The sequence below is a fragment of the Salvelinus fontinalis genome, chromosome 21 (genome assembly GCF_029448725.1).
Source record: "Salvelinus fontinalis isolate EN_2023a chromosome 21, ASM2944872v1, whole genome shotgun sequence".
NCBI classification, from domain to species: domain Eukaryota; kingdom Metazoa; phylum Chordata; class Actinopteri; order Salmoniformes; family Salmonidae; genus Salvelinus; species Salvelinus fontinalis.
This window is the reverse complement of record NC_074685.1, coordinates 41,758,833-41,785,767: the sequence shown is the minus strand read 5'-3', so window position 1 is coordinate 41,785,767 and position 26,935 is coordinate 41,758,833. Positions and strand designations below refer to the sequence as shown.

General features: G+C 42.6%; 1 protein-coding gene across 2 annotated transcripts; it reads right to left on the bottom strand.

Moving 5' to 3' along the window:
- Positions 1-406: 406 nt before the first annotated feature.
- On the bottom strand, positions 407-26,746 carry LOC129818924 (protein zer-1 homolog). 2 transcript variants are annotated; one of them, XM_055875281.1, is made up of 16 exons: positions 26,606-26,746; positions 25,501-25,842; positions 25,017-25,167; positions 20,149-20,606; positions 19,621-19,788; positions 19,285-19,399; positions 18,927-19,073; positions 18,502-18,675; positions 9,981-10,196; positions 8,608-8,649; positions 8,170-8,289; positions 7,899-8,014; positions 7,395-7,583; positions 7,051-7,148; positions 6,644-6,746; positions 407-3,880 (listed from the first exon to the last, which is right to left on the bottom strand). In XM_055875281.1, the coding sequence occupies exons 2-16, from the start codon at positions 25,665-25,667 to the stop codon at positions 3,823-3,825; spliced, it is 2,322 nt and encodes a 773-aa protein (XP_055731256.1). In that variant the 5' UTR covers positions 25,668-25,842; positions 26,606-26,746; the 3' UTR covers positions 407-3,822. The 2 variants fall into 2 exon arrangements, with proteins under 2 accessions (XP_055731256.1, XP_055731257.1); XM_055875282.1 differs by having other exon boundaries at positions 25,501-25,839.
- Positions 26,747-26,935: the final 189 nt, after the last annotated feature.

Here is a 26,935-nt window from a genome sequence, read left to right as displayed (position 1 = left end):
CCTGAACAAGGCAGTTAACCCACTGTAAATAAGATATTTTTTCTTAACTGACTTGCCTAGTTAAACAAAGGTAAAATAAAACGTTTAAACAAGGTTAATACATCCACACACAGGGCCAGCACAAACATGTGCATCTACCAAGGGGTACTTTTATATCATTGACATCTCAAACAGCCTGGTTTACCTCAATTGAATTGCACCCTAGGGCCGGGATTCAATCCGATCAGCAGTAAACCTGCGTTAAATCACGCTTGTCATGTAAAGGTAATTTCAGGTTGAGCAAACATATGCAACGTTTACCTTGAATGCAGTCTCCCTGAATGCGGTAACATTACCTTTAAAAGTTTCATAGCCAACAATGCCCGATCTGATCTACTATAGACAAAGACAAAGGAGAAACACAATATAACCACTCCAACTTTATTTTTTATTCATCTGAGATGAAAGGAATAAAATCTAGAACTGATGGTGCTATTGAAATAAAATCAAACTGTGTGAGCCATATGCACATTTTGACCATAGGTTTCACTTGACACCTCTGTAATATGATATATTGTTAAGGGCATGATATAACAGATATGAAGTCAAAAAATCTGACTGTAGCTTATGAAAAATAAGTTGACAGTCATGATTAGCTGGGAATTGACTACCTTACCTATAGAGGAGTTTGTGTCAGATGACATGACTGCTTATGAGATATTTAGGCCTATATTTTATAGGTCTAATATTAATATCACTATTATTATGAAGAGGCATATCTCTTCTGGAGACTTAGAACAGAGATGTCAAGTAAGTGTTACCTACATTTTCTTCAGATGCTCTACAATTTACAACTGAATAGTGAAAACATTTTTAACTTTTGTAATATGTTCATTTAGTGCTAAAGAGCTGATGCTGCAGCCTAAAAGACCTACATAAATCAACCCATCCTCCCTTTGGTGCTATGTAACTCTGCCCATTGATTGAATATTAGAGATTCCAACATCAATAAACTTACTACGAAGTGAGATTTCTAACAGTATAATATATTTTCAGTTTCTATAGGCCTTGCCCATTCTGGCCTCCCATTTGAAAATAAGCTCCCACCATAATTGTGAAAGAACAGTATAAATATAGTTGAACCAGGCATACAAATACAGAATCACATGAAAAAGGCTTTTAAGACAATGTACATGAAAAAGTGAATTCATTAATTTGATATCTAATGGTTCAGAAGAAAAATTCCATGTCTGAACATGTTGGGCCTTCATGTGAAATGTAAAAATTATAATACCGCTAGTCAGGGGCGCAACTTTGGTTTTAGAAGTAGGGGGGACACAATTTTTCAAATAAATGTTTTAAAAGTTATCCAGTCGGATAAACACTCCAAACAGCCTACCCGACCGTTTGGAGGCGTCTGCATGGTCCTAAAGCACACAGTTGCATCGTTTTGTATCACATTCCAATGACAAAACTGGGGGCATGAAAGTTGCGTCCCTGCCACTAGTGATTAATCAATGAACAGTCAGTCTGGTTTGGAACGTTGTATTTTTTCTAATGACATTTAGATCAACTGACATCAAGTTTTGGACGGGGAAATGAGTGTAAACAAAGCAATGGATATTATCCGTTTTAAGATATATTCAAAAGAGAGGATTGTCAAAGTTGGACGTGTGAGGACAGATACTTGGTGCATGCTGTATGTTTCCATATCATGGCATTGGTTTCTTGAATTAATGTTGCGTGAACATGCTAGTGTTTGGAGACCAAGTGTACCACTACATCACTTGACTACCTTTGTATCCAAAACATGTGCAAATGTTAGGCCAAATATGTTTTACATGGCAACTAACTGTATTGAAATGAGTTACAGTTTTTCCTAAATGTGTTAAATCAAAATATATGAAATTAGACTTTGTAGTTGAGGACATTGTATCCATATACTCCATACTGTTCAGAAATCAAATTCCAATGCAAATATGACCCATGATGAGATTAATTACAATTTATACATGACAGACAGAAAAATAAAATCATGTTTTTTCAAATCCACCGTCAAACTTTCCTTAAAATGTAAGAACATAGGGTTTTGGGAATCTATCAAAATATGCCCAACAGTAGTCCTCCCTGGTTTGTTTCTCATTTGGCGTCTTCACGGGTTATATACAGGTAACTGACAAAATAAAGGAAACACCAACATTTGTCTTAAAGGCCCAGTGCACTCTAAAACATGATTGACCTGTATTATACACATATATTTCCATACTATGAGGTTGGAATAATACTGTGAAATTGTGAAAATAATGCCCATTCAGTGTAAGAGCTTTTTGAAAAAAACGCCAGAAATGTCAGCTTGTTTTGGTGGGATGAAGTTTTGGCCTTCCATGGTAACATCACCATGCAGTAAATGAGTTACCGAAATTAGAAATAGTTCCTGAAATGATTTTATATTGAGATAAAAACAGCTGCACTGGAGAAATCCCAAAATGTGGTGTTTTGTTGATTGTGGTGGAAAACGCTGTCTCAGGTACCGCTCCAGAATCTCCCATAAGTGTTCAATTGGGTTGAGATCTGGTGACCGAGACAGCCATGGCATATGACTTAGATTGTTTTCATGCCCATCAAACCATTGTGACCACTCGTGTGTGTGTGTGGCTGGGGGCATTGTCGTCCTGGAAGAGTCCACTCCAATCAGTATAGAAATTATTCACCATAGGTTGAAGGTGATCACTCAGAATGGCTGTGTATATCTTTTTGCCGTTTACTTTTCCCTCTAAGGGGTTGAGAGGACCTAAGCCATGTCAGGAAAATGCACCCCACACCATAAGAGCAATCAGAACTCTAATTTACTCAAGTGCTTTCTTTATTTTGGCAGTTACCTGTATGTAAAGAATTGGGAACCAAGCCTAGATGTACAGATTAAATCATAGGAGTGTTTATAATCATATAGCATAAAAACAGACAGACCGAAACAAAGATGGGACAGACAACTCCAAATATCTACAACGAAAAACTAAATAAAGTCCTTCACCATGCCACAGGATCTAGGAAGACTTCTGCCGGGGTCATCGTCATGGTTACAGTCCACGGTTACGCTCTCAATCAGTATGAGATGTAGAGGCCTCCACAGACATAGCAAACTTCACTGCGCAATAACAACTGTCCACAGATCAGTGCTGCATGGGATAAAACTAACCACCTTCCACATCTCATGGCATCATCCATTTTGAATTTCTGTGTCAGAAATCGCTGAGAGGACCAAGGAATCTGAGAAGGATCATGATGGTCATAATGGAGTTCTCTGATGACGCTGTGTTAGAAACTCAGCTTATATAATGGAAGGCCTCTCACTAGACCCAATAGAACAGACTAAGGGGAGAGAAAGACAATAATAACCTAGGTTTTGTTTACAAAGAGGCAAACATCTCCCCAGTGTTATGAACCTTATTATAAACACATTCACGCACAAACGTCCTTTCATATACACTCACGCACTCTAGCATGCTCACACTCAGACAAGGACAAGCACGCACACCAAAGAGCAAAACAAACCAATAAGAGAACACAAATCCATTATACAAATGATGCTTATCATGTGCAACACAAATAAAACACACACCAACTCCGTGCACCATATCTCAACTTCCTAATAGTGTCGCATAACAAGGTTCTGTCCAGAAAGGCTGGCCGAGAGGCAAAAAATTGTTGCTCTGCTCTACAGTAAATCGATGCACACAATTGACCCTTGTGGTGAGAAGATAGTAAACAATGGTTCCTATGAAGTTGCCTTTTTGTTTGTATAGCGGTGTTGCTCCCCTGACGTCGACCTCGGCTGATCGTTGTCTACCTCGCCGTTTCCATTGGGTCTTCTTTGAAATTCTCACACTGCTCCATCACTTTCCTGAAACAGAGGAAGGGAGGCGTCAGCATTTATTTAATTCACCCGGTTTGGGCTCCATTCTAATTCAAGTCAATAGATAAATTCTTCAATTTATTAACTACATTTCAATTCATTGGACTTTGGGACTGTGAAGAGACTTCTGGTGGCATGTCTTGTGGTGTTATCCATGGGTGTCTGAGCTGTGTGCTAGTAGTTTAAACAGACAGCTCAGTGCATTCAACATGTCAATACCTCTCACAAATACAAATAGTGATGAAGTCAATCTCTCCTCTACTTTGAGCCAAGAGAGATTATCATGCATATTATTCATGTTTGCTCTCTGTGTACATCCAAGGGCCAGCCGTGCTGTCCTGTTCTGAGCCAATTGCAATTTTTTTAAGTCCCTCTGTGGCACCTGACCACACGACTGAACAGTAGTCCAGGTGCAACAAAACTAGGGCCCGTAGGACCTGCCTTGTTGATAGTGCTGTTAAGAAGGCAGAGCAGCGCTTCATTATGGACAGATTTCTCCCCATTTTAGCTACTGTTGTATCAATAGGTTTTGACCATGGCACCTCAACTTCCTCAATTTCCACATTATTTATTACAAGATTTAGTTGATGTTCACGGTTTAGTAAATGATTTGTCCCAAATACAATGCTTTTAGTTTTTGAAATATTTATGACTAAATTATTCCTTGCCACGCATTCTGAAATGAACTACAGCTCTTTGTTAAGTGTTGCAGTCATTTCAGTTGCTGTAGTAGCTGACGTGTATAGTGCTGAGTCATCCGCACACATAGACGCATGTGGTTAGTAAAGATTGAAAAAAGGGGCCTGCCTAGACAGCTGCCCTGGGGAATTCCTGATTCTATCTGGATTATGTTAGAGAGGCTTCCATTAAAGAACACCCTCTGTATTCTGTTAGACAGGTAACTCTTTATCCACAATATAGCAGGGAGTGTAAAGCACTAACACATACGTTTTTCCAGCAGCAGACTATGATCGATAATGTCAAAAGCCGCACTTAAGTCTAACAAAACAGCCCCCACAATCTTTTTATCATACATGTCTCTCAGCCAATCATCAGTCATTTGTGTAAGCGCTGTCCTTGTTGAATGTCCTTCCCTATAAGCGTGCCAAAAGTCTGTCAATTTGTTTACTGTAAAATAGCATTGTATCTGGTCAAACACAATTTCCCCCAAAACTTTACTAAGGGTTGGTAACAGGCTGATTGGTCATCTAGTTGAGCCAATAAAGGGGGCTTTACTATTCTTATGTAGCGGAGTGACTTTTGCTTCCCTCCAGGCCTAATAGCACACACTTTCCAGTAGGCTTAAATTGAAGACATGGCAAATAGTGTCAATATCATCAGCTATTATCCTCAGAAATGTTCGATCCAAGTTATCAGACCCTCTTTTCACCTCTTCCACACTTACTTTATGGAATTTAAAATGACAATTCTTGTCTTTCATAATTTGGTTATATATACTTGGATGTGTAATGTCAGCGTTTGTTGCTGGCATGTCATGCCTAAATTTGCTAATCTTGCCAATGAAAAAAATCATTAAAGTAGTTAGCAATATCAGTGGGTTTTGTAATGAATGAAGCATCTGATTCAATGAATGACGGAGCCGAGTTCGCCTTTTTCCCCAAAATTGAATTGAAGGTGCTCCAAAGCTTTTTACTATCATTCTCTGTCATGTATCTTTGTTTCATAGAGTAGTTTCTTCTTTTTATTCAGTTTAATGACATGATTTCTCAATTTGCAGAATGTTTGTCAATCGGTTGTGCAGCCAGACTTATTTGCCATTCCCTTTGCCTCATCCCTCTCAACCATACAATTTTATAAATTCTACACCAATCCAAGGGAATTTAAGTTTTAACAGTCATTTTCTTAATGGGTACGTGCTTATTAGTAACTGGGATAAGCAATTTCATAAATGTGTCAAGTGTAATGTCTGTTTGCTCCTCATTACACACCACGGACCAACAAATATTCTTTCCATCAACAACATAGGAATCACTACAAAAAAATGTATGGCCTCTTATACTATATTAGGCCCAGCCTTTGGAACTTTGGTGTTCCTAGATATGGCCACTATATTGTGATCACTACATTCGATGGATCTGGATACTGCTTTCAAGCACATTTCTGCAGCGTTAGTAAAGAAGTGATCAATACGTGATGATTTCATTCCTATGCTGTTTGTAACTATCCTGGTAGGTTGATTGATAACCTTAACCAGGTTGCAGGCACTGGTTACACTTTGAAGCTTTTTCTTGAGTGGGCAGCCTGATGAAAGCCAGTCAATATCTAAATCACATACCGCTCTGTTGACATCACATACGTTATCCAGATACTGACTGTTAGCACTTGGTGGTCTATAGCAGCTTCCCACCAGAATGGGCTTTAGGTGAGGCAGATGAACCTGTAGCATATTACTTCAACAGTATTTGACTTGAGATCCTCTCTAATCTTTACAGGAATGTGGTTCTGAATATAAACAGCAACACCTCCACCACTGGCATTTCTGTCTTTTCTATAAATGTTATAACCTTGTAGTGCTACCACTGTATTAAAGGTATTGTCTAAGTGAGTTTCAGAGATAGTCAGAATATGAATGTCATCTGTTACTAGCAAGTTATTAATTTCATGAACCTTGTTCCTTAAGCTGCATATATTAACGTGGGCTATTTTGAGCACTTTTCTGGGATGATTGCTTATTTTCATTGCTTTACTGATCAATTCAAAGGTTGGGTGGGTTAATAGGTGAGGTCATACCGCGCCATGTCCTTGGTCTCTTCGTGTGATGTCTGGAGCTCCAGCACCTTCTCCAAGAGCACAATCCCTCCTTCCTTGACCAGCAGAGGGCAGTACTTACTCGCTGAGGGATGAGAGGAAGAAAATAAGTGAGAATAATTTTTTACTAGAAAGCTGAGATCTTTCCCTGATGAGCGACAAAGTGTGGGTAGTGGGCAGTATTCCCTTCAAAAACAATTACTCCAAAAGTGAATCCACAATTATGCTATTAATAATGCATCAATAAACATTAAAGAAATAACTGACCTCGGAGGTCTCAAATTGATACAATGTGGCAAAGACTGAGCCCAACGCTGACACCAATAAGCGAGTTTACCTGGCAACTTGCTGGTGTCAAAAGCGGGATTCGTCTTTGTATTGATACTCACGGTAGACTGACACCAGGTTGAAGAGTGCCCACGTGGCCCAATGCTGACTGACTGGGGCGATGCTCTGGGGCAGCAGGCGCAGGATAGGCTCAAAGGATCTGAAAAGAAAAGGGGAGGGAGTGTTAATTCAGAAAATATGAGTTAATTCAAGTGTTCATTCGGAAAACGTATACATGAAAAGTGAAATGCATTTGCATGTCTAAAAGGTTGCTTTGCAAGTTCAGCTATAGTTAAATCTTTCCCTGACAATCTACTTCTATAATTTTATGAGGATATATCCAATTGTAGTTGGGATCATTTGTAACTGTCTCCAGAGACTCATCTCCATTGAGTTCTTTGTTTACCTGTAGTTGATATTCCGGCGGGAGGTGACATCCCAGCTCTGGATAGCAGCCATCATCTTGTCCATGACCGTGTCCCTCAGCGGCTCCTCCATTCCCCATGCCTCTGGCCCATCAAACACGATGTGGGACAGCACCCCACACGCGTTATAGGACACCTCGATCCCATCCGCCTTGCTGTCCAGCAGGTCACTGTCACCACAGAACAGTCAGGAAAGCAGAATCCAGCTTTATTTATCCAGGTTAGTCTCAATGAGATAAAATCTCTATTGCAAGACAGATCTGGGACCGTATGTATCAAGCGTCTCAGAGTAGAATTGCTGATCTAGGATCAGGTCCCCCCTGTCCATGTAATCTTATTCACTGTGATCCAAAAGGCAAAACCGATCCTAAATCAGCACTCCAGCTCTGAGAAGCTTGATACAATAGGCCCCTGGTCCAAGATTGCAGCAGGATCAGTCAATACTGCATTTAACCATTCAATACAGACAATGGACATTCTCTTACCTGAAGACAGAGATGAACTGTGGGGTGAGGAGTTGTGGCCGCAGAGCCCTCACTTCTGCCACATTACCCAGCAGCCCCAGCATGTTACGGTGGAGTTCCTGCTTGTCTGGAAACTCCTGAGAGGCAGTGGAGGACAAAAAGGTGATACACAAGCAAGGTACTGCATGATGGGAGAAGGAATTGTATTTATTTAATTTCAGATGGAGTACATTGATTGTATATTTTAACAAATCACTTGGTGGTTATGAAAAGGTGAGATGCCCTAGCTAACCTTCAGGCAGTCCAGGAAGAGGCTCATGCCCCTACAGTTGAGGAACATCTGACAGTTGTCTGGAGTCTCGTCAGTGATGTTCCACAGTGCGCTCCAGGAGAACTCCATAACCTGGTCACACTGTAGAAAGAGAAACAAAATGAAGTTGGCATATGTTTTTATCCAAAGTGATCTCTAGGTAGACTCATCAGTCAGCCAGGCAATGCCATTCCAGACAGTACACTTGAATTGGCTTAACACATGCAATGTTTTCTTAAGGGTTGCATGTCAAAATACCATTAGGTCTGGAATGAGCTAAGAGCTATGACTCATGACAATATGATTGTGATGTGGCTCAATCCAGTTTGCAGGTTCTGCGAGGTCATTTCAGATGAGATGTAGGAAGGAGTCTGCACTTGTGGAATGGTAGGGGTGTTAAAGAAACAAAACATTACTCACCATCCTGTCCTGTAGCTTTTTCTGTATTAGATTCAACATTGTCTGAAGAAAAAAAAGAAATAACCCAAGAGATGACTTCACAAAACACATCAATGACCTGTGTGTGTGTGTGTGTGTGTGTGTGTGTGTGTGTGTGTGTGTGTGTGTGTGTGTGAATGTACGAATGCGTCAGGGTTTCCGTTAGCCGGTAATAGCCAGCTTTTGGCAGATACATTTTTGTTTTAATAAATAAAATTGCCGCTGGCCAATTGTCCGGGAGAAGAAAAAATCCCATTGCGAAATGCTGCTTTTTGACCTCTTCAATGATGGAAATACCAGTCGATGTAGTGGAATTAGATTGCCGTATGTGTGCAGTATACTCATTATGTATCTTATTTATCACACGCATACAGATACAGAGCCTTTGAGCAGAAAATCTGTCAGGCAGCACGAGAGCTGCTGCTACACCATCTCAAACAGCAAACATAGGCAAAGGAAAACAGGCTTCATCTGTGTGTCACATACCACTTTGCAATGAGCCAAAGGCACAAGCCTAGTCATATTAGCAACCCATGCTAGTTGTTGCATATTAGATCTCTCCTCTTTTTAAATTTCAAACTGACATTTTCATCGTTGTCACATGAACCCGTGTTTCACCGCTAATTGCATCATGGAACAAACATTCGCGTGTAGCCTACTGCCTTATGCACATTGCTGCGCTTAGAATGTGAAGAATTAATAGTTAATCAACATTTTAAGCTAAACATTCTGATCTGTTGCATCAGACTTTTATGTGGCCTAGGCCTACTGGTTGTATGAATTTGGGATATATCTTCTCACAACGGTCCCAGACTTTGTTTGGAATAGGCTATTTCTTTCTCGGTAAACTAGCCAATAGAATAGGTTAACTTTTCTGCTATGGGGGATGGTAGATTGACATAGGCTAGTGATTTTGCTGTTCGTTACTCATCTTGTTGGCCGAGGATAAGTAAATGTGGATAGTTAATCTAACATCTTCAAAGTGCACATCACAATTCGGTAAGGACCGCACAACGTTGCTCACTCGACTTGCATGTTCTGTTAATATGAATTACCATGATATAAATGTGATTTCTGTCATTCTGAGCACTGTGGGTGGACGCCCTAATCAGGTTACTCATCCAGTGCATATGGGTCCGGTAAATTAAAATGCTGCCGGTCAATGTCCGGCGCCACATTTTCCTTACAGAAACCCTGGAATGTGTGTAAGTGACAAGTGTACCAATTTGTGTATAAGGTTATGGCTATCAATGTGAGTCTTCCCCATCTTGACAAAGCCCATCTTGTGTGCAATGTACAAGTGTGTGTTTGTTCGATTGTTTACCTATATTAAACAAAATAGCAGTCTCTCCTACCTTGACGAAGCCCATCTTGCCCACAGCTTCCTTGTGATGGTTGTCCACTTGGCAGACCAGGGCATTGCAGAGGTGCACGGCGATGCGCTGGATGGACTCGTCCTGCCGGGCCGGCTCCAGGATCTTCAGCAGCAGCAGGTTGACCCGGCCGTACTGGAACTCCAGCTCCTCGGGGATGCTGAAGTTACACAGTGTCAGGCAGCAGTTCCTCTGAACCTGGGGGGAGAAAAGGGGGAGGTGAGAGACGAGGGGGGGAGAGGAAATGTGAGTGAGGAATATGGTATAAACAAGGGAAGAGGAAAACGGGAATGTGAGTGAGGAATATGGTTTAATCTAGGGGTGTGCCGATCTGGCCATAATCGTAGTCGTAAAGTGACAGTTGATAGATCAGATGATACTCGTGATCTGAAAAAGTTTTTAAAACACCTAAATAGAGATGAGTAAAGTTTTAAATGCCAAAATAGAAGTTACAACTGTAGATTATAGTCTCCCTTCACTTATATAGATCAAGAAAGCTGCAGATCAGGATCCGCAGATGTGTGTGTGTGTGTTCTCAACTTGCAGCGGGGAGACAAGTGCTGTCACCAAGAACGAGCATCATGTTTTTTTTCCTACAGTCACTCTACTTGTAAGACATTATACACATTGATAGCTTGCTAGCAAAGGTCCTCGCCATTTTGTTTAGTAGCAGACTAGCAGCAGGCAATACTCACCTAAATGTTGCGGACCAATAGATGAAGGAGAAGTGACAGGTGAAATTATGAAGCGAGTGAACGGCGATACAGCTTCGCTCTATCCAATCGTAGCAGCAGAATCAAGCTACAGCCCACCCATTTCTTTACGGACAGCAGAACTATCCAGTTGAATTACTGAGAGCATGTAGCCCCTTCCAAGTGCTTGCACTTGTTTGAGTTTCATAAGAAAGATGCGTGCTGGCAGCTTTTTTTTCTCCCCAATTTTGTGGTATCCAATTGTTAGTTACAGTCTTGTCCCATTGCTGCAAATACCGTACGGACTCGGGAGAGGCGAAGGTCGAGAGCCGTGCGTCCTCCGAAACACATCCCAGCCAAGCCGCACTGCTTCTTGACACCATGCCCGCTTAACCCGGAAGCCAGCCACACTAATGTGTCAGAGGAAACACTGTACACCTGGCGATCGTGTTAGCGTGCATTGCGCCCGGCCCGATAGAGATGGCAGCTTGGCTTCAAGTCCCTAGGAAACTGCAGTATTTAGTTTTTATGTATTATTTCTTACAATATTAGCCCAGAAAACCTTAAATGTTATTACATACAGCCGGGAAGAACTATTGGATATCAGAGGGACGTCAACTTACCAGCACAGCCAGCACTACGACCAGAATACGACTTTCCCAAAGCGGATCCTTTGTCTGCACCTCCCAGGGCATTTGAACTGATTCCAGAAGCAGACCCAAAACAACGTTTTGGAGGGGCCGGAGAAGGGGAAGGGGCCGGAGCGGTCTTCTAGTGAGGCTTCGGATGCACGCACACCACCCACTGCTTCCGAGTATATTACTCACTAATGCCCAGTCCCTAGTTAACAAAGTTTATGAAATTAAGGCAAGAGTTGCTTTCCAAAGAGTAACATACTTAGTTTCACGGAACATGGCTAGCTGGGGACATGCTGTCAGCAAAACAAAAGAGATGATCGTGGACTTCAGGAAACAGCAGAGGGAGCACCCCCCCCCATCCACACCAAAGGGACAGCAGTGGAGAAAGTGGAAAGTTTTAAGTTCCTCGGTGTACATATCCCAGACAAACTGAAATGGTCCACGCACACAGACAGTGTGGTGAAGAAGGCTGAAACCTCAGGAGGCTGAAAAAATGTAGCTTGTCACCGAAAACCCTCCCTAACATTCACAGCATCCTGTCGGGCTGTATCACCGCCTGGTACGGCAACTGCACCGCCCACAACCGCAGGGATCTCCAGAGGGTGGTGCGGTCTGCACGACGCATCACCGGGGGCAAACTACCTGCCCTCCAGGACACCTACAACACCCGATGTCACAGGAAGGCCAAAAAGATCATCAAGGACAACAACCACCCGAGCCACTGCCTGTTCACCCCTCTTCCATCCAGGTGCATCAGAGCTAGGACAGAGAGATTGAAAAACAGCTTCCATCTCAAGGCCCATCAGATTGTTAACCAGCCACCACTAGCACAGAGAGTTGGCTGCCTACTTAGACTTGATATCATTGGCCACTTTAATAAATGGAATGTTTACATATCTTGCATACTCATCTCATGTATATACTGTCTTAGCCGCTCTGTCACTGCTCATACACATATTTTATACTTATATTTTATACTTATATATTCTCCTCCCATTTCTTTACTAGATTGTGTGTATTAGGTTTTGTTGTGGAATTTGTTAGATATTACCTGTTAGATACTGCTGCACTGTCGCTACACTCGCAACATCTAACAACCATGTGTATGTGACCAATAAAATTTGATTTGATAGAGCGCGATGGGACAAGCCATCCCTGCATGCCAAACCCTGCCCTAACCCCGACGACGCTGGGCCAATTGTGCGCCGCCCCATGGGTCTCCCGCTTGCGGCCGGCTGCGACAGAGCATGGACTCGAACCAGGATCTCTAGATGGCACCCGGAGAAGAAGGCTAACGTTTAACGTGTTCCTAACCAATTGTGTTTTTTTGGTTTGTTTCTTTGCTTTGTTTGTAACAATTGTTTTACTTATTTTGTACATAATGTTGCTGCTACCGTCTCTTACCACCGAAAATAACTTATGGACATCAGAACTACGATTACTCACCACGAACTGGCAGAATCCTTTTTATCCTTTAACGAGTCTGACGTAAATGACATACAGCTTTCCCGGGAACAGGCCCAGAACCTCATCATTTGCATGAAGAAAAGGCGGAGAAAAAGGGGCCAGAGGGCAGGCTGCCTTCTGAAAAATTGTAGGAGATCGAATAAACCCCCACTGCCTTCCATTTGAGTAGCAAACATGCAATCTTTGGAAACAAAAATCGATGACCTACGCAGGAGATTAAACTACCAACGGGACATTCAAAACTGTAATATCTTATGTTTCACGGAATCGTGGCATAACGATGACATTTTCAACATAGAGTTGGCTGGTTATACGCTGTATCGGCAGGATAGAACAGCAGCGTCTTGTAAGACAATGGGCGGCGGACTATGTACAGTTGAAGTCGGAAGTCATTAAAACTCGTTTTTCAACCACTCCACAAATGTCTTGTTAACCAAATATAGGTTTGGCAAGTCGGTTAGGACATCTACTTTGTACCTGACAAGTAATTTTTCCAAAAATTGTTTAAAGACAGATTTTTTTCACATATAATTCATTGACATCATGGGAAATTCAAAAGAAATCAGCCAAGACCTCATAAAAAAAATATTGTAGACCTCCACAAGTCTGGTTCATCCTTGGGAGCAAACAATAGTTTGTACAGAGTATAAACACCATGGGACCACGCAGCCGTCATACCGCTCAGGAAGGAGACGCATTCTGTCTCCTCGAGATGAACGTACTTTGGTGCGAAAAGTACAAATCAATCTCAGAACAGCAGCAAAGGACCTTGTGAAGATGCTGGAGGAAACAGATACAAAAGTATCTATATCCACAGTAAAACGAGTCCTACATTGACATAACCTGAAAGGCCACTCAGCAAGGAAGAAGCCACTGCTCCAAAACCGCCATAAAAAAAGCCCGACTACGGTTTGCAACTGCATACGGGGACAAAGATCATACTTTTTAAAGAAATGTCTTCTGCTCTGATGAAACAAAAATACAACTGTTTGGCCATAATGACCATCGTTATGTTTGGAGGAAAAAAGGGGAGGCTTGCAAGCCGAAGAACACCATCCCAACCGTGAAGCACGGGGGTGGCGATATCATGAGGAAGGAAAATTATGTGGATATATTGACGCAACATCTCACGACATCAGTCAGGAAATGAAAGCTTGGTCGCTAATGGGTCTTCCAAATGGACAATGACCCCAAGCAAAGTTGTGGCAAAATGGCTTAAGGACAACAAAGTCAAGGTATTGGAGTGGCCATTACAAAGCCCTGACCTCAATCCTAAGGAACATTTGTGGGCAGAACTGAAAAAGCGTGCGCGAGCAAGGAGGCCTACAAACCTGACTCAGTTACACCAGCTCTGTCAGGAAGAATGGGCCAAAATTCACCCAACTTATTGTGGGAAGCTTGGGGAAGGCTACCCGAAACGTTGGACCCAAGTTAAACAATCTAAAGGCAATGCTACCAAATACAAATTGAGTGTATGTAAACCTCTGACCCACTGGGAATGTGATGAAAGAAATAAAAGCTGAAATAAATCACTCTACTATTATTCTGACATTTCACATTCTTAAAATAAAGTGGTGATCATAACTGACCTAAGACAGGGAGTTTTTACTAGGATTGAATGTCAGGAATTGTAAAAAAACGAGTTTAAATGTATTTGGATAAGGTATATGTAAACTTCCGACTTAAACTGTATATTTGTAAATAACAACTAGTGCACGATATCTAAGGAAGTCTCAAGGTTTTGCTCGCCTAAGGTAGAGTATCTCATGATTTATTTCACCTTTATTTAACCAGGTAGGCACATTGAGAACACTTTCTCATTTACAATTGCGACCTGGCCAAGATAAAGCAAAGCAGTTCGACACATACAACAACACATAGTTACACATGGAGTAAAACAAACATACAGTCAATAATACAGTGAAAAATAAGTCTATATACAATATGAGCAAGTGAGGTGAGATAAGGGAGGTGAAGGCAAACAAAATATATATATAAATAAATAAAAATATAAAAAGGCCATGGTGGCGAAGTAAATACAATATAGTAAAAAAAAAAAAAAAAGTAGAGATAATGGGGTGCAAAGGAGCAAAATAAATAAATAAATAAATACAGTAGGTAAAGAGGTAGTTGTTTGGGCTAAATTATAGATGGGCTATGTACAGGTGCAGTAATCTATGAGCTGCTCTGACAGCTGGTGCTTAAAGCTAGTGAGGGAGATAAGTGTTTCCAGTTTCAGAGATTTTTGTAGTTCGTTCCAGTCATTGGCAGCAGAGAACTGGAAGGAGAGGCGGCCAAAGGAAGAATTGGTTTTGGGGGTTACCAGAGAGATATACCTGCTGGAGCGCGTGCTACAGGTAGGTGCTGCTATGGTGACCAGCGAGCTGAGATAAGGGGGGACTTTACCTAGCAGGGTCTTGTAGATGACCTGGAGCCAGTGGATTTGGCGACGAGTATGAAGCGAGGGCCAGCCACGAGAGTGTACAGGTCGCAGTGGTGGGTAGTATATGGGGCTTTGGTGACAAAACGGATGGCACTGTGATAGACTGCATCCAATTTATTGAGTAGGGTTTTGGAGGCTATTTTGTAAATGACATCACCGAAGTCGAGGATTGGTAGGATGGTCAGTTTTACAAGGGTATGTTTGGCAGCATGAGTGAAGGATGCTTTGTTGCGGAATAGGAAGCCAATTCTAGATTTAACTTTGGATTGGAGATGTTTGATGTGAGTCTGGAAGGAGAGTTTACAGTCTAACCAGACACCTAGGTATTTGTAGTTGTCCACATATTCTAAGTCAGAGCCGTCCAGAGTAGTGATGTTGGACAGGCGGGCAGGTGCAGGCAGCGATCGGTTGAAGAGCATGCATTTAGTTTTACTTGTATTTAAGAGCAAATGGAGGCCACGGAAGGAGAGTTGTATGGCATTGAAGCTCGCCTGGAGGGTTGTTAACACAGTGTCAAAAGAAGGGCCAGAAGTATACAGAATAGTGTCGTCTGCGTAGAGATGGATCAGAGAATCACCAGCAGCAAGAGCAACATCATTGATGTATACAGAGAAGAGAGTCGGTCCAAGAATTGAACCCTGTGGCACCCCCATAGAGACTGCCAGAGGCCCGGACAACAGACCCTCCGATTTGACACACTGAACTCGATCAGAGAAGTAGTTGGTGAACCAGGCGAGGCAATCAGAGAAACCAAGGCTGTCGAGTCTGCCGATGAGGATGTGGTGATTGACAGAGTCAAAAGCCTTGGCCAGGTCAATGAATACGGCTGCACAGTATTGTTTCCTATCGATGGCGGTTAAGATATCGTTTATGACCTTGAACGTGGCTGAGGTGCACCCATGACCAGCTCTGAAACCAGATTGCATAGCGGAGAAGGTATGGTGGGATTCGAAATGGTCGGTAATCTGTTTGTTGACTTGGCTTTCGAAGACCATAGAAGGGCAGGGTAGGATAGATATAGGTCTGTAGCTGTTAGGGTCAAGAGTGTCCCCCCCCTTTGAAGAGGGGGATAACCGCAGCTGCTTTCCAATCTTTGGGAATCTCAGACGACACGAAAGAGAGGTTGAAAAGGCTAGTAATAGGGGTGGCAACAATTTCAGCAGATAGTTTTAGAAAGAAAGGGTCCAGATTATCTAGCCCGGCTGATTTGTAAAGGTCCAGATTTTGCAGCTCTTTCAGAACATCAGCTGACTGTATTTGGGAGAAAGAGAAATGGGGAAGGCTTGGGCGAGTAGCAGAGGGGAGGGCAGTGCTGTTGACCGGGGTAGGGGTAGCCAGGTGGAAAGCATTGCCAGCCGTAAAAAAATGCTTATTGAAATTCTCAATTATAGTGGATTTGTCGGTGGTGACAGTGTTTCCTATCTTCAGTGCAGTTGGAAGCTGGGAGGAGGTGTTCTTATTCTCCATGGACTTTACAGTGTCCCAGAACTTTTTTGAATTTGTGTTGCAGGAAGCAAATTTCTACTTGAAAAAGCTAGCCTTGGCTTTTCTAACTGCCTGTGTATATTGGTTTCTAGCTTCCCTGAAAAGTTGCATATCACGGGGGCTGTTCGATGCTAATGCAGAACGCCATAGGATGTTTTTCTGTTGGTTAAGGGCAGTCAGGTCAGGAGAGAACCAAGGGCTATATCTGTTCCTGGTTCTAAATTTCTTGAATGGGGCATGCTTATTCAAGATGGTGAGGAAGGCATTTAAAAAAAATATCCAGGCATCCTCTACTGACGGGATGAGATCAATATCCTTCCAGGATACCTCGGCCAGGTCGATCAGAAAGGCCTGCTCGCTGAAGTGTTTCAGGGAGCGTTTGACAGTGATGAGTGGAGGTCGTTTGACCGCTGACCCATTACGGATGCAGGCAATGAGGCAGTGATCGCTGAGATCTTGGTTGAAAACAGCAGAGGTGTATTTGGAGGGCAAGTTGGTTAGGATGATATCTATGAGGGTGCCCGTGTTTACGGAATTGGGGTGGTACCTGGTAGGTTCATTGATAATTTGTGTGAGATTGAGGGCATCAAGCTTAGATTGTAGGATGGCTGGGGTGTTAAGCATGTTCCAATTTAGGTCGCCTAGCAGCACGAGCTCTGAAGATAGATGGGGGGCAATCAGTTCACATATGGTGTCCAGAGCACAGCTGGGGGCAGAGGGTGGTCTATAGCAGGCGGCAACGGTGAGAGACTTGTTTTTAGAGAGGTGGATTTTTAAAAGTAGAAGTTCAAATTGTTTGGGAACAGACCTGGATAGTAAAACAGAACTCTGCAGGCAATCTTTGCAGTAGATTGCAACACCGCCCCCTTTGGCCGTTCTATCTTGTCTGAAAATCTTGTAGTTGGGGATGAAAATGTCAGAATTTTTGGTGGTCTTTCTAAGCCAGGATTCAGACACGGCTAAAACATCCGGGTTGGCAGAGTGTGCTAAAGCAGTGAACAAAACAAACTTAGGGAGGAGGCTTCTAATGTTAACATGCATGAAACTAAGGCTATTACGGTTACAGAAGTCATCAAAAGAGAGCGCCTGGGGAGAGACTTATTTTCTAGGTACAAGAGACTTCTAAACAGCTTCTACCCCCAAGCCATAAGACTCCTGAACATCAAATCAAGTGGCTACCCAGACTATTTGCACTGCCCCCCCCTTTTACACCGCTGCTACTCTCTGTTGTTATCATCTATGCATAGTCGCTTTAATAACTATACCTACATGTACATATTACCTCGACTAACCGGTGCCCCCGCACATCCACTCTGTACCGGTACTGCTGCTCTTTAATTACTTGTTACTTTTATTTATTTATATTTTTTAAATTTTAAACTGCATTGTTGGTTAGGGGCTCGTAAGTAAGCATTTCACTGAAAGGTCTTCCTTCACCTGTTGTATTTGGCGCATGTGACTAATAAAATTTGATTTGATTTAGTGGCACAGCTAGCACTGCGACGATGCAGTGGCTTAGACCACTGCGCCACCCGGGAGGCGCCTGGCAGCTGAAAATAACTTATTTTCCAATCACAGATAATAACAAAAAAATACTCTGATCATAATCGTATCCAGAAAATTCCCCAAATCCTTTTTACAATAGTCCTTTTGCCCGAGTACTCTGTACACCCCTATGATTAAACTCCTTCAGCCCTAATTCATACCAATCCAGTTCTTTTAAATTTGTGAAGGGAATTAACTTTGCAGTTTCACTGAGGGGAGAGACTTGACTTTACCGTGACCTCCTGGTACTGCTCCATGCCGTTGAGCACCACCTGGATGACCTGCCGGCGTAGCCTCATGCTCTGGTCGCTGCGGTACTCAGTGTTGGTCAGGTAGAAGAGGGCCGCGCTGCCCGTCACCTGGACGCTCTTTTCGTACTTATGACACTTCAGTGCAGCAATCACCAGCTGGGGGGGATCACAACAAAACAGCCAGGGGATAAACTAATAATGAACCCTTGAAAGGTAACTCAGTCAAATAAATGAAAGTACAGCTAGCTGTTTTTCAAACTTTATTGGTGTCAGAGGTGGGATCTTACAGTATCAAAATGAAAGAGACTTAACTAAAGTAACTTTCCACTTTGATGTCAATCACCCTTTCTAAAGCATTCAAGGTTAAATTTTCAGACACTTTCATTTAAATCAAAAAGGTCCCAAACCTGCAGTGCCCGCAGTAGCTGGCTGCAGTGCTGTATCCTGGCGATGTCAAACAGCTGGTTGATTGCACGGTGGGCCAACTCCGGGCGGAACTCTGTGTAGGCCTCGATGGCATTCAGGACCTGGTCTTCATTCTTGGAGCCTGTGACCTAAACAGGGACACAATAGACGTGAAGCATTAAGCACCACGACAACAACACATACACACACGAGAGACATGAAAGCTACTGGGCGTGCAGGTTTTTGGTCTAACCCTATAATAACACAAGCCCAAGACCTTAATTAGTTGATTCATTTGATGTTAGTGATGGGCTGGGGCAAAAGCCTGCATGGCCAGTAGCTCTCCAGGTCTAACTTCACCTTGTACGCAGGGATGTGCGTCACATTACAAAGAGTGGTGTTATAGAGCCCCAGAAACTGCAGAGGTCTCTTCAGCTCCTGGAAAGGGTAGATGCTGCTCTTGCAGGGCTCAATGCTGAAAGAGACAGAAAGACAGAGAGAGAAAGAGAACACGAGTCTGTCATATTTACATAACATGGGAAAAGTACACATATTTTTAGAAAGAGAGATTACATCAACCAGCCCTACTATTTACATGACATAGTTTTAGCAAGCAAGTCAGAACGTATATCATACACAAAGTCTTCATAAGGACTTTATAGATGCTTCACAAATTATGTCACACAAGTGGCTCACCTTGGACGTCCCATGGCCTCCTCGAGGTGTGGGACTGTGCAGTTGTCCAGCATGATGTGGCCTGAGATGTCCAACGACACCAGGTTGACCAGGCCCTGCACAATGGCCGTCAGGATCTTACGGGTCATTTTGAACTTGGAGGTGCGCTCTCGGGAGATATCCAGGTGCCTGGGGAACACAAAGAGTGAAGGGTACAGACCATTTTATAAGACTACTGCACAAAGAGTGATGTTGACTTAATTTAGAGAATTCAAGTTGACAAGTTGAGTTATTAACTGAGTTATTAACAGATCAACAGTTCTTGATCAATTATTACTCAAAACGGTACATCTGTAATTATCACCTAGGCATGGTCTACTGGACTGAAAACAATTACACACACAGTATCGGGCAGCATATCTTTAACTCTCAAGTTCCTAAATCAAGCAAATTCTGATGGTTATTCCAGAAACAAGGGCCCCGAAATAGAAACCAGTTTATTTTACCCAGTTACTGTACCAAGATTAAACCCTGCCCCTCACAGCTCACCTGAGGTGTCCCAGCTCCACCACTGTGTTGACCAGCTCTTCTGACAGGTCCACATTGTAGAGCACCAGCGAGGCCAGCCTCTCCTTCCACTGGGCCAGGAAGGTAGCCCTGGGCAGCTGCACCCCGGACAGGTCCAGAGAGGTGAGGGCCGGCAGGGGCTTGAGCAGGGCCTCGGGGTCCACCTCCTCAGGCAGACCCCCCAGGTTGAGCAGCCGCAGCCGGTTGAAGCCCTGGAAGCTGAAGTCTGTGTCCAGCGCCTGTCTGGAGGCAGGCCGCTGCTGCTCCTCCTCTTCCTCGTCATCCTCGTTGCACGCCAGCGGTGCGCCACCCTTGCGGTAGAAGATGTGGCTGCAGCCAAACAGGCTGAGGGAGACTAGGGTCTGGCGGAAGCTAGCCAGAGTCTTTAGGCTGCGTGCTGATAGGCTGTTGCAGTAGGTGAGGTGAAGCTCTATCAAGTCCTGGGGGAATCGTCAGTTCAGATCAAACAGGTTGAATGTCAGTTTCATTGTTTAGCCTATGTGGTACTGACCTTGTATTTAGCGGATATTCTTGTGTGTTTTCTTAATCTGACCTAGTATTGAGTCTGTAGTCTTTTTAAGTGATGCTATTCTGGACTTACTATTTCTTAACCTTTGATACTGAACGTCGCTGAGGAAGAGCTTGCTAATCAGCATTTCACTGCACTGTTTACATCTGCTGTATGCTGTGCACGTGACAAATAAACTCTGATTTGTTTCCCCGAATTGGTCATGCAGAAAGGCAAGTGATCCGTTTGATAACACTTTACCTAAAGCCTGCAGGTATAATACTTTAACAGATAATAACTTAATAATAATTTACGTGCCTTTATAATGCCATATAATTAAGCAATAAGGCCCAAGGGGGTGTGGTATATGGCCAATATACCACAGCCAAGGGCTGTTCTTACGTACGACACAACGAGAAGTGCTAGGACACAGCCATATATTACAAACATCGGAGGTGCCTTATTGCTATTATAAACTGGTTACCAATGTAATTAGACCAGTAAAAATAAATGTTTTCTAATACCGATGGTATATGGTCTGATATACCATGGCTTTCAGCCAATCAGCATTCAGGGCTCGAACCACCCAGTTTATAACATTATCTGACTCAAAATGGCTGTTTCGTCAGGATCCTTCTTATGAGATGATAAGGCAGGTTTATACATGCTCTTGACAAGTCTTATAATACATTATAACTACATCATAATTCCTTATACCATTGGACTTGTGTGTATTCAGAAAAATACATTTGTATGGATTGTGCCTTCAATTGTTGAAGGCTCCAGTCATTTGACAGAAAAGTGTTCCAGACATTAAAAGGATACAGGCTGGTTTCCGGGAGCTATAGACATAGTCGTAGACACAGCCGTAAAATGAAAGCCTGTTTATGGGAGAGTATTAAAGGAGGAATGTAAGAGCCCTCTATCTCCTCCCCCCAGGGCCAGTGTGCATGACTAGATGGAACACATCCACATAGACACACCGAACAGCTTCAATACCGGTGAAGGGCCAATTGACCTTTTATAAGTACCTGTGAGTATGTGTGTGTGTGCAAGTGAGACACACACACACACACACACACACAGCATTTAGCCTAGGCAGTGTGTGTGTGCCTTCTAAAAGGGTAAGTGAATAGCCCATATATGGCTTGAATACATGGCCATAACCTCTACCACTATATCCCCCTCCAAGATCTGAAAGCCGCGGTTTGGTTTCATAATAATAATTCTTATTGGCGGTATATACTAATATGCCTATACAGAATAACGGGGGCAATTGGAAAATGTACTAACTTACGGTGCCTTCTGAAAGTATTCAGACGCCTTGACCTTTTCCAGTTTGTTACGTTACAGCCTTATTCTAAAATGTATTAAAAAAAGAAAATTCTCTCAGCAACCTACACACAATACCCCATAATGACAAAGCAAAAACAGGTTCAGACATTTTTGCTAATTTATAAAAATATTATTAAAAACAGAAGTACCTTATTTACATAAGTATTCCGACCCTTTGCTATGAGACTCAAAATAGAGCTCAGGTGCCTCCTGTTTCTATTGATCATCCTTAAGATGTTTCTACAACTTGGAGTCCACCTGTGGTAAATTCAATTGATTGTACATGATTTGGAAAGGCACACACCTGTCTATAAAAGGTCCCACAGTTGATAGTGCATGTTAAAGCTAAAACCAAGCCACGAGGTCGAAGGAATTATCCGTAGTGCTCCGAGACAGGATTGTGTCGAGGCACAGATCTGGGAAAGGGTACCAAAACATTTCTGCAGCATTGAAGGTCCCCAAGAATATAGTGGCCTCCATCATTCTTAAATGGAATAAGTTTGGAACCACCAAAACTCTTCCTAAAATTGTCCGTCCGGCCAAACTGAGCAATCGGGGAGAAGAGCCTTGGTCAGGAATGTGACCAAGAACGCGATTGTCACTCTGACATAGCTCTAGAGTTCCTCTGTGGAGATGGGAGAACCTTCCAGAAGGACAATCCATCTTTGCAGCACTCCACCAATCAGGCCTTTATGGTAGAGTGGCCAGACGGAAGCCACTCCTCAGTAAAAAGGCACACGACAGCTCGCTTGGAGTTTGCCAAAAGGCCCCTAAAGAACCTCAGACCATGAGAAACAAGATTCTCTGGTCTGATGAAATCAAGAATAAACTCATTGGACTGAATGCCAAGCGTCACGTCTGGAGGAAACTTGGCACCATCCCTACGGTGAAGCATGGCAGCGTCATGCTGTGGGGATGTTTTTCAGCAGCAGGGACTGGGAAACTAGTCAGGATTGAGAGAAAGTTGAACAGAGCAAAGTACAGAGAGATCCTTGATGAAAACCTGATCCAGAGCGCTCAGGACTTCAGACTGGGGCAAAGGTCCACCTTCCAACAGGACAATGACCCTAAGCACACAACCAAGACACTGCAAGAGTGGCTTCGGGACAAGTCTCTGAATGTCCTTGAGTGGCCCAGCCAGAGCCCGGACTTGAACCCGACCGAAAATCTCTGGAGAGATCTGAAAAGAGCTGTGCAGCGACACTCCCCATCCAACCTGACAGAGCTTGAGAGGATCTGCAGAGAAGAATGGGCCAAACTAACCAAATACAGGTGTGCCAAGCTTGTAGCATCATACCCACCTGCCAAAGGTGCTTCAAGTACTGAGTAAAGGGGTCTGAATACTTATGTAAAATGTGATATTTCCATTTTTATATTTAATGAATTAGCAAAAATGTCTAAAAAACAGTTTTTGCTTTGTCATTATGGGGTATTGTGTGTAGATTGATGAGGAAAAAACGATTTAATACATTTTAGAATAAGGCTTTAACGTAACAAAATGTGGAAAAACGGTCTGAATACTTTCCTAAGGCACTGATTGGAGCTAAGTTATGTGATGCATTCCTCTGGTATGGTATATGAGGCAGACACCTGTGGTATCAATGATTAATTCTGGCCATACAGTAGCATGTTAAGTGACACGAACAAGCATGAGGCGGTTTGTGACCCAAGATCTGTCCCTTGCCCATCCCCTCATAGTTATGTTACTATCAACTTATGCAGTGTTAACTCACTAGTCCATTAGTCTATGTTAACACCTGTAGCTGAACTACCCAATAAAGTCCACGGTGATGCCTGCATGTCAAGGAATTAGCCTACAGAGTTGGGAGGGTGTGATGACACCTGAACAAGGTGACAGTTGTTGGTGTCCTTCACCAAGGTCTTCCTGGCCATTACAGAGGATGGATAGGCCTTCACATAAAATGTTATTACTATGTATACTGGAGTAAAAAAATTAACTCAACATGGAAAGTGTTGGGCCCATGTTTCATGAGCTGAAATAAAAGATCGCAAAGACATTTGTTCCATACGCACAAAAAGCTTATTTCTCTCAAATTGTGCACAAATTTGTTAACATCCCTGTTAATGAGGATTTCTCCTTTGCCAAGATAATCCATCCACCTGACAGGTGTGGCATATCAAGAAGCTGATTAAACCACATGGTCATTACACAGGCGCACCTTGTGCTGGGGGCAATAAAAGCCCACTCTAAAATGTGCAGTTTTGTCAAACAACACAATGACACATATGTCTCATGTTGATGGAGAGTGCAATTCACATACTGACTGCAGGAATGTCCACCAGAGCTGTTGCCAGATAATTTAATGTTCATTTCTCTACCATAAGCTGCCTTAACGTAGTTGCAAAATGCATCATACAGGTATGATTTCTGTATTTTGAAAGTTACATACCTTGAACTTGATTTCTGACAAGTACAACATTTTGGGACTATGTCAACAATGGACTAATGAAACAAATACTAAAAAATAGTTTTCCTTTATTTATACTTTGTGTCAGTGCATCGATGTGGTTTTGGTCCTGATTTGAAAGGAGGTATTGTCCTGAATAGAGAGGAGGTATCATCATGGCTTATATCTATAGAGGTTAGCTTGGGCCTAAGGTGCTTAGAGAAACGATTCCAACACCTTCCATGTTGTTTGTGGGACTTTATGTCCTCCAGAAGAAAAAACTGCCGCCCACCTATTTCTTGCAGGATAAAACACAAGCAAGGCAGCAGGGGCACTCATGAGACTTCAAGTGATGGTGAAAATATTAATAAATACCATCAGTGCCCCTGCTGCCTTCTTGCTTGTGTTTTTCCTGCAAGAAATAGGTGGGCCGGCAGTTTTATTATTGTATTATTATTGATATTGTATTAAATTACTAGAGGGGCATAAACCCTCAAAGTTCCAGAAGGTTCAAGTCCATTTTAGTATTCTAATTCCTAATTCTAGGGGCTATACAGCACAAAGAGATCTGGGATCAGACCATCTCCACTATGTCCCACCTGTTTCCCAATGGCCTCCAGGTCCCTGTCCCGCACAAGGTCCTCCCTCAGCTGCACCCTGGTGAGCCTGGTGCTGCGCGGGTCCGAGAACAGCTGGAAGAAGCCGTCCTGCGGCTCAAAGTTACTGTCCGAATGTACCAGCTCCATGTATCTGTGAAGATGGATACATAAAACAGCAGAGAAATCATTATTTAAGACATAAGATCAAATTGATAATTTGTCAGAACATAAACTATGGTTGGCATTTTCATTACAAGTAGATTTTTTTGCAAGATCCAAATCCAAGCTCACCGCTAATAAAGTGATTGATCACAAAATCATCCTTTACACCTCATAAAACAATAGCAGCATAACATGAGGTAAACCAACAAGAAAACCATTGTGCGAAAAATTGTGTTTAAACTACCCTGCTTACTTATTTACAAGCCACATGCTTAATTGGCCATTAGGATTAGGACCTGTCCCAAATCCCAATTATACGTACGTGTTGACCAGCTTGTCACAGATCTCGCTGGGCAGGAAGACATCTGAGCGCAGGCAGAGCTTGTTCCCGTCTCCCAGGTAGCACATGGTCCTCCTCAGGTTCCTCAGGCAAAAGGCCGTGGACAGCGCCATGAGGCTGTCGGGGTTGTCCCCTGCTTTGGCCGCCATGTCGGATGGTGCTTCTCCCTTCCCCTCTGTTTGACAACAGGGCAAATCGGGTGGCCTCAGGAAGTGGGTGCTGGGAAGCTCTCAAAGGGTAGGCATCGGGATACACAAGGTGGTCACAGAAGAGGCAGAGTGCTCAAAACCTCCCTAGTTTAGGGTTTAGGCATACAAGAAGCTGCTGGAGACAAAGTTATTATCATGAGTCATTAGGCTACTTGACATTGCTTTGATACACATCTACAATTATACTTCATATTTAGGGAAATGGCAATAGTATAATATGTCATTGCAGTTTGTCAGCTACGTGGCCAAACTAACTGTATTTAGGACTATAAATCAAAATGGTAAAACATGTAATGACAGGCTTCACCTCCATGACAGGAATTTGATGTCAATCAATTAGCAAAGAATGTTTGCGGAAGCAAGCTTAAATATTTATCTAACTAGTTTAGCGGCTTCTGAAACATTAGTTAGCTATTTGATTTAATTTAATTAGTTAGCTAACTTGCTACTAACGTTAAACACAACGACAAATTGATAAAGTACAAATGATTGTGAACTAGCCGCTAACTAACTGTTGTTTTTGAGATAACTAATTAGCTAGCCACGTTAGGTAGCTAGCTGAGTTATTACGAATTCCAGATACGCTTTTTGGTGGTTAACTAGAGGTAGCTAGATCAAAAGTGTAAAGTAGTAATGTATATTTACAGGGGAACTGTATGTATTATACATGTAAAGTGTAACCTGCAATCATGACAAATAGTTATTGTGCTAACTAACTACTGTAGCTACATCAAATCCATTGCTAGCTAGCTAAGCTAACGCTAGCACGTAGTTACTGTAGCTAGCCTGCTGGCGAATATATGTTTGGTGATCTAGCTAGCTATATACACGATTTGTCAACACTGCTCATTTGCACGGTTTATCGGACACTATCATACCTTAGCTTTGCACACGGATAGTTCATTGGTTGATTGAATTAATTTATATTTTTTGAATCATTTATGTTCTCTTCTGTTTTTCGTGTTGGCCCGTGTCAACAAAACAACCTCCCTTTCCGGTTCATGTGTTGCAATTAATTGCTTCATGGGAACGGGAAGGTAATGAGAAACACAATTCTCCTTGCATTTTATGAAAGTAGCTAGCTATATGTTGTTGCATGGTCATTGTTCGTTAAATCCTCTCAACATTTGGGATAGGGAGGGTATTTATCTAACTGGTGAGTTATAATGAACTTGTAACCAGATCTGGCATTGAACACAAAATATGTG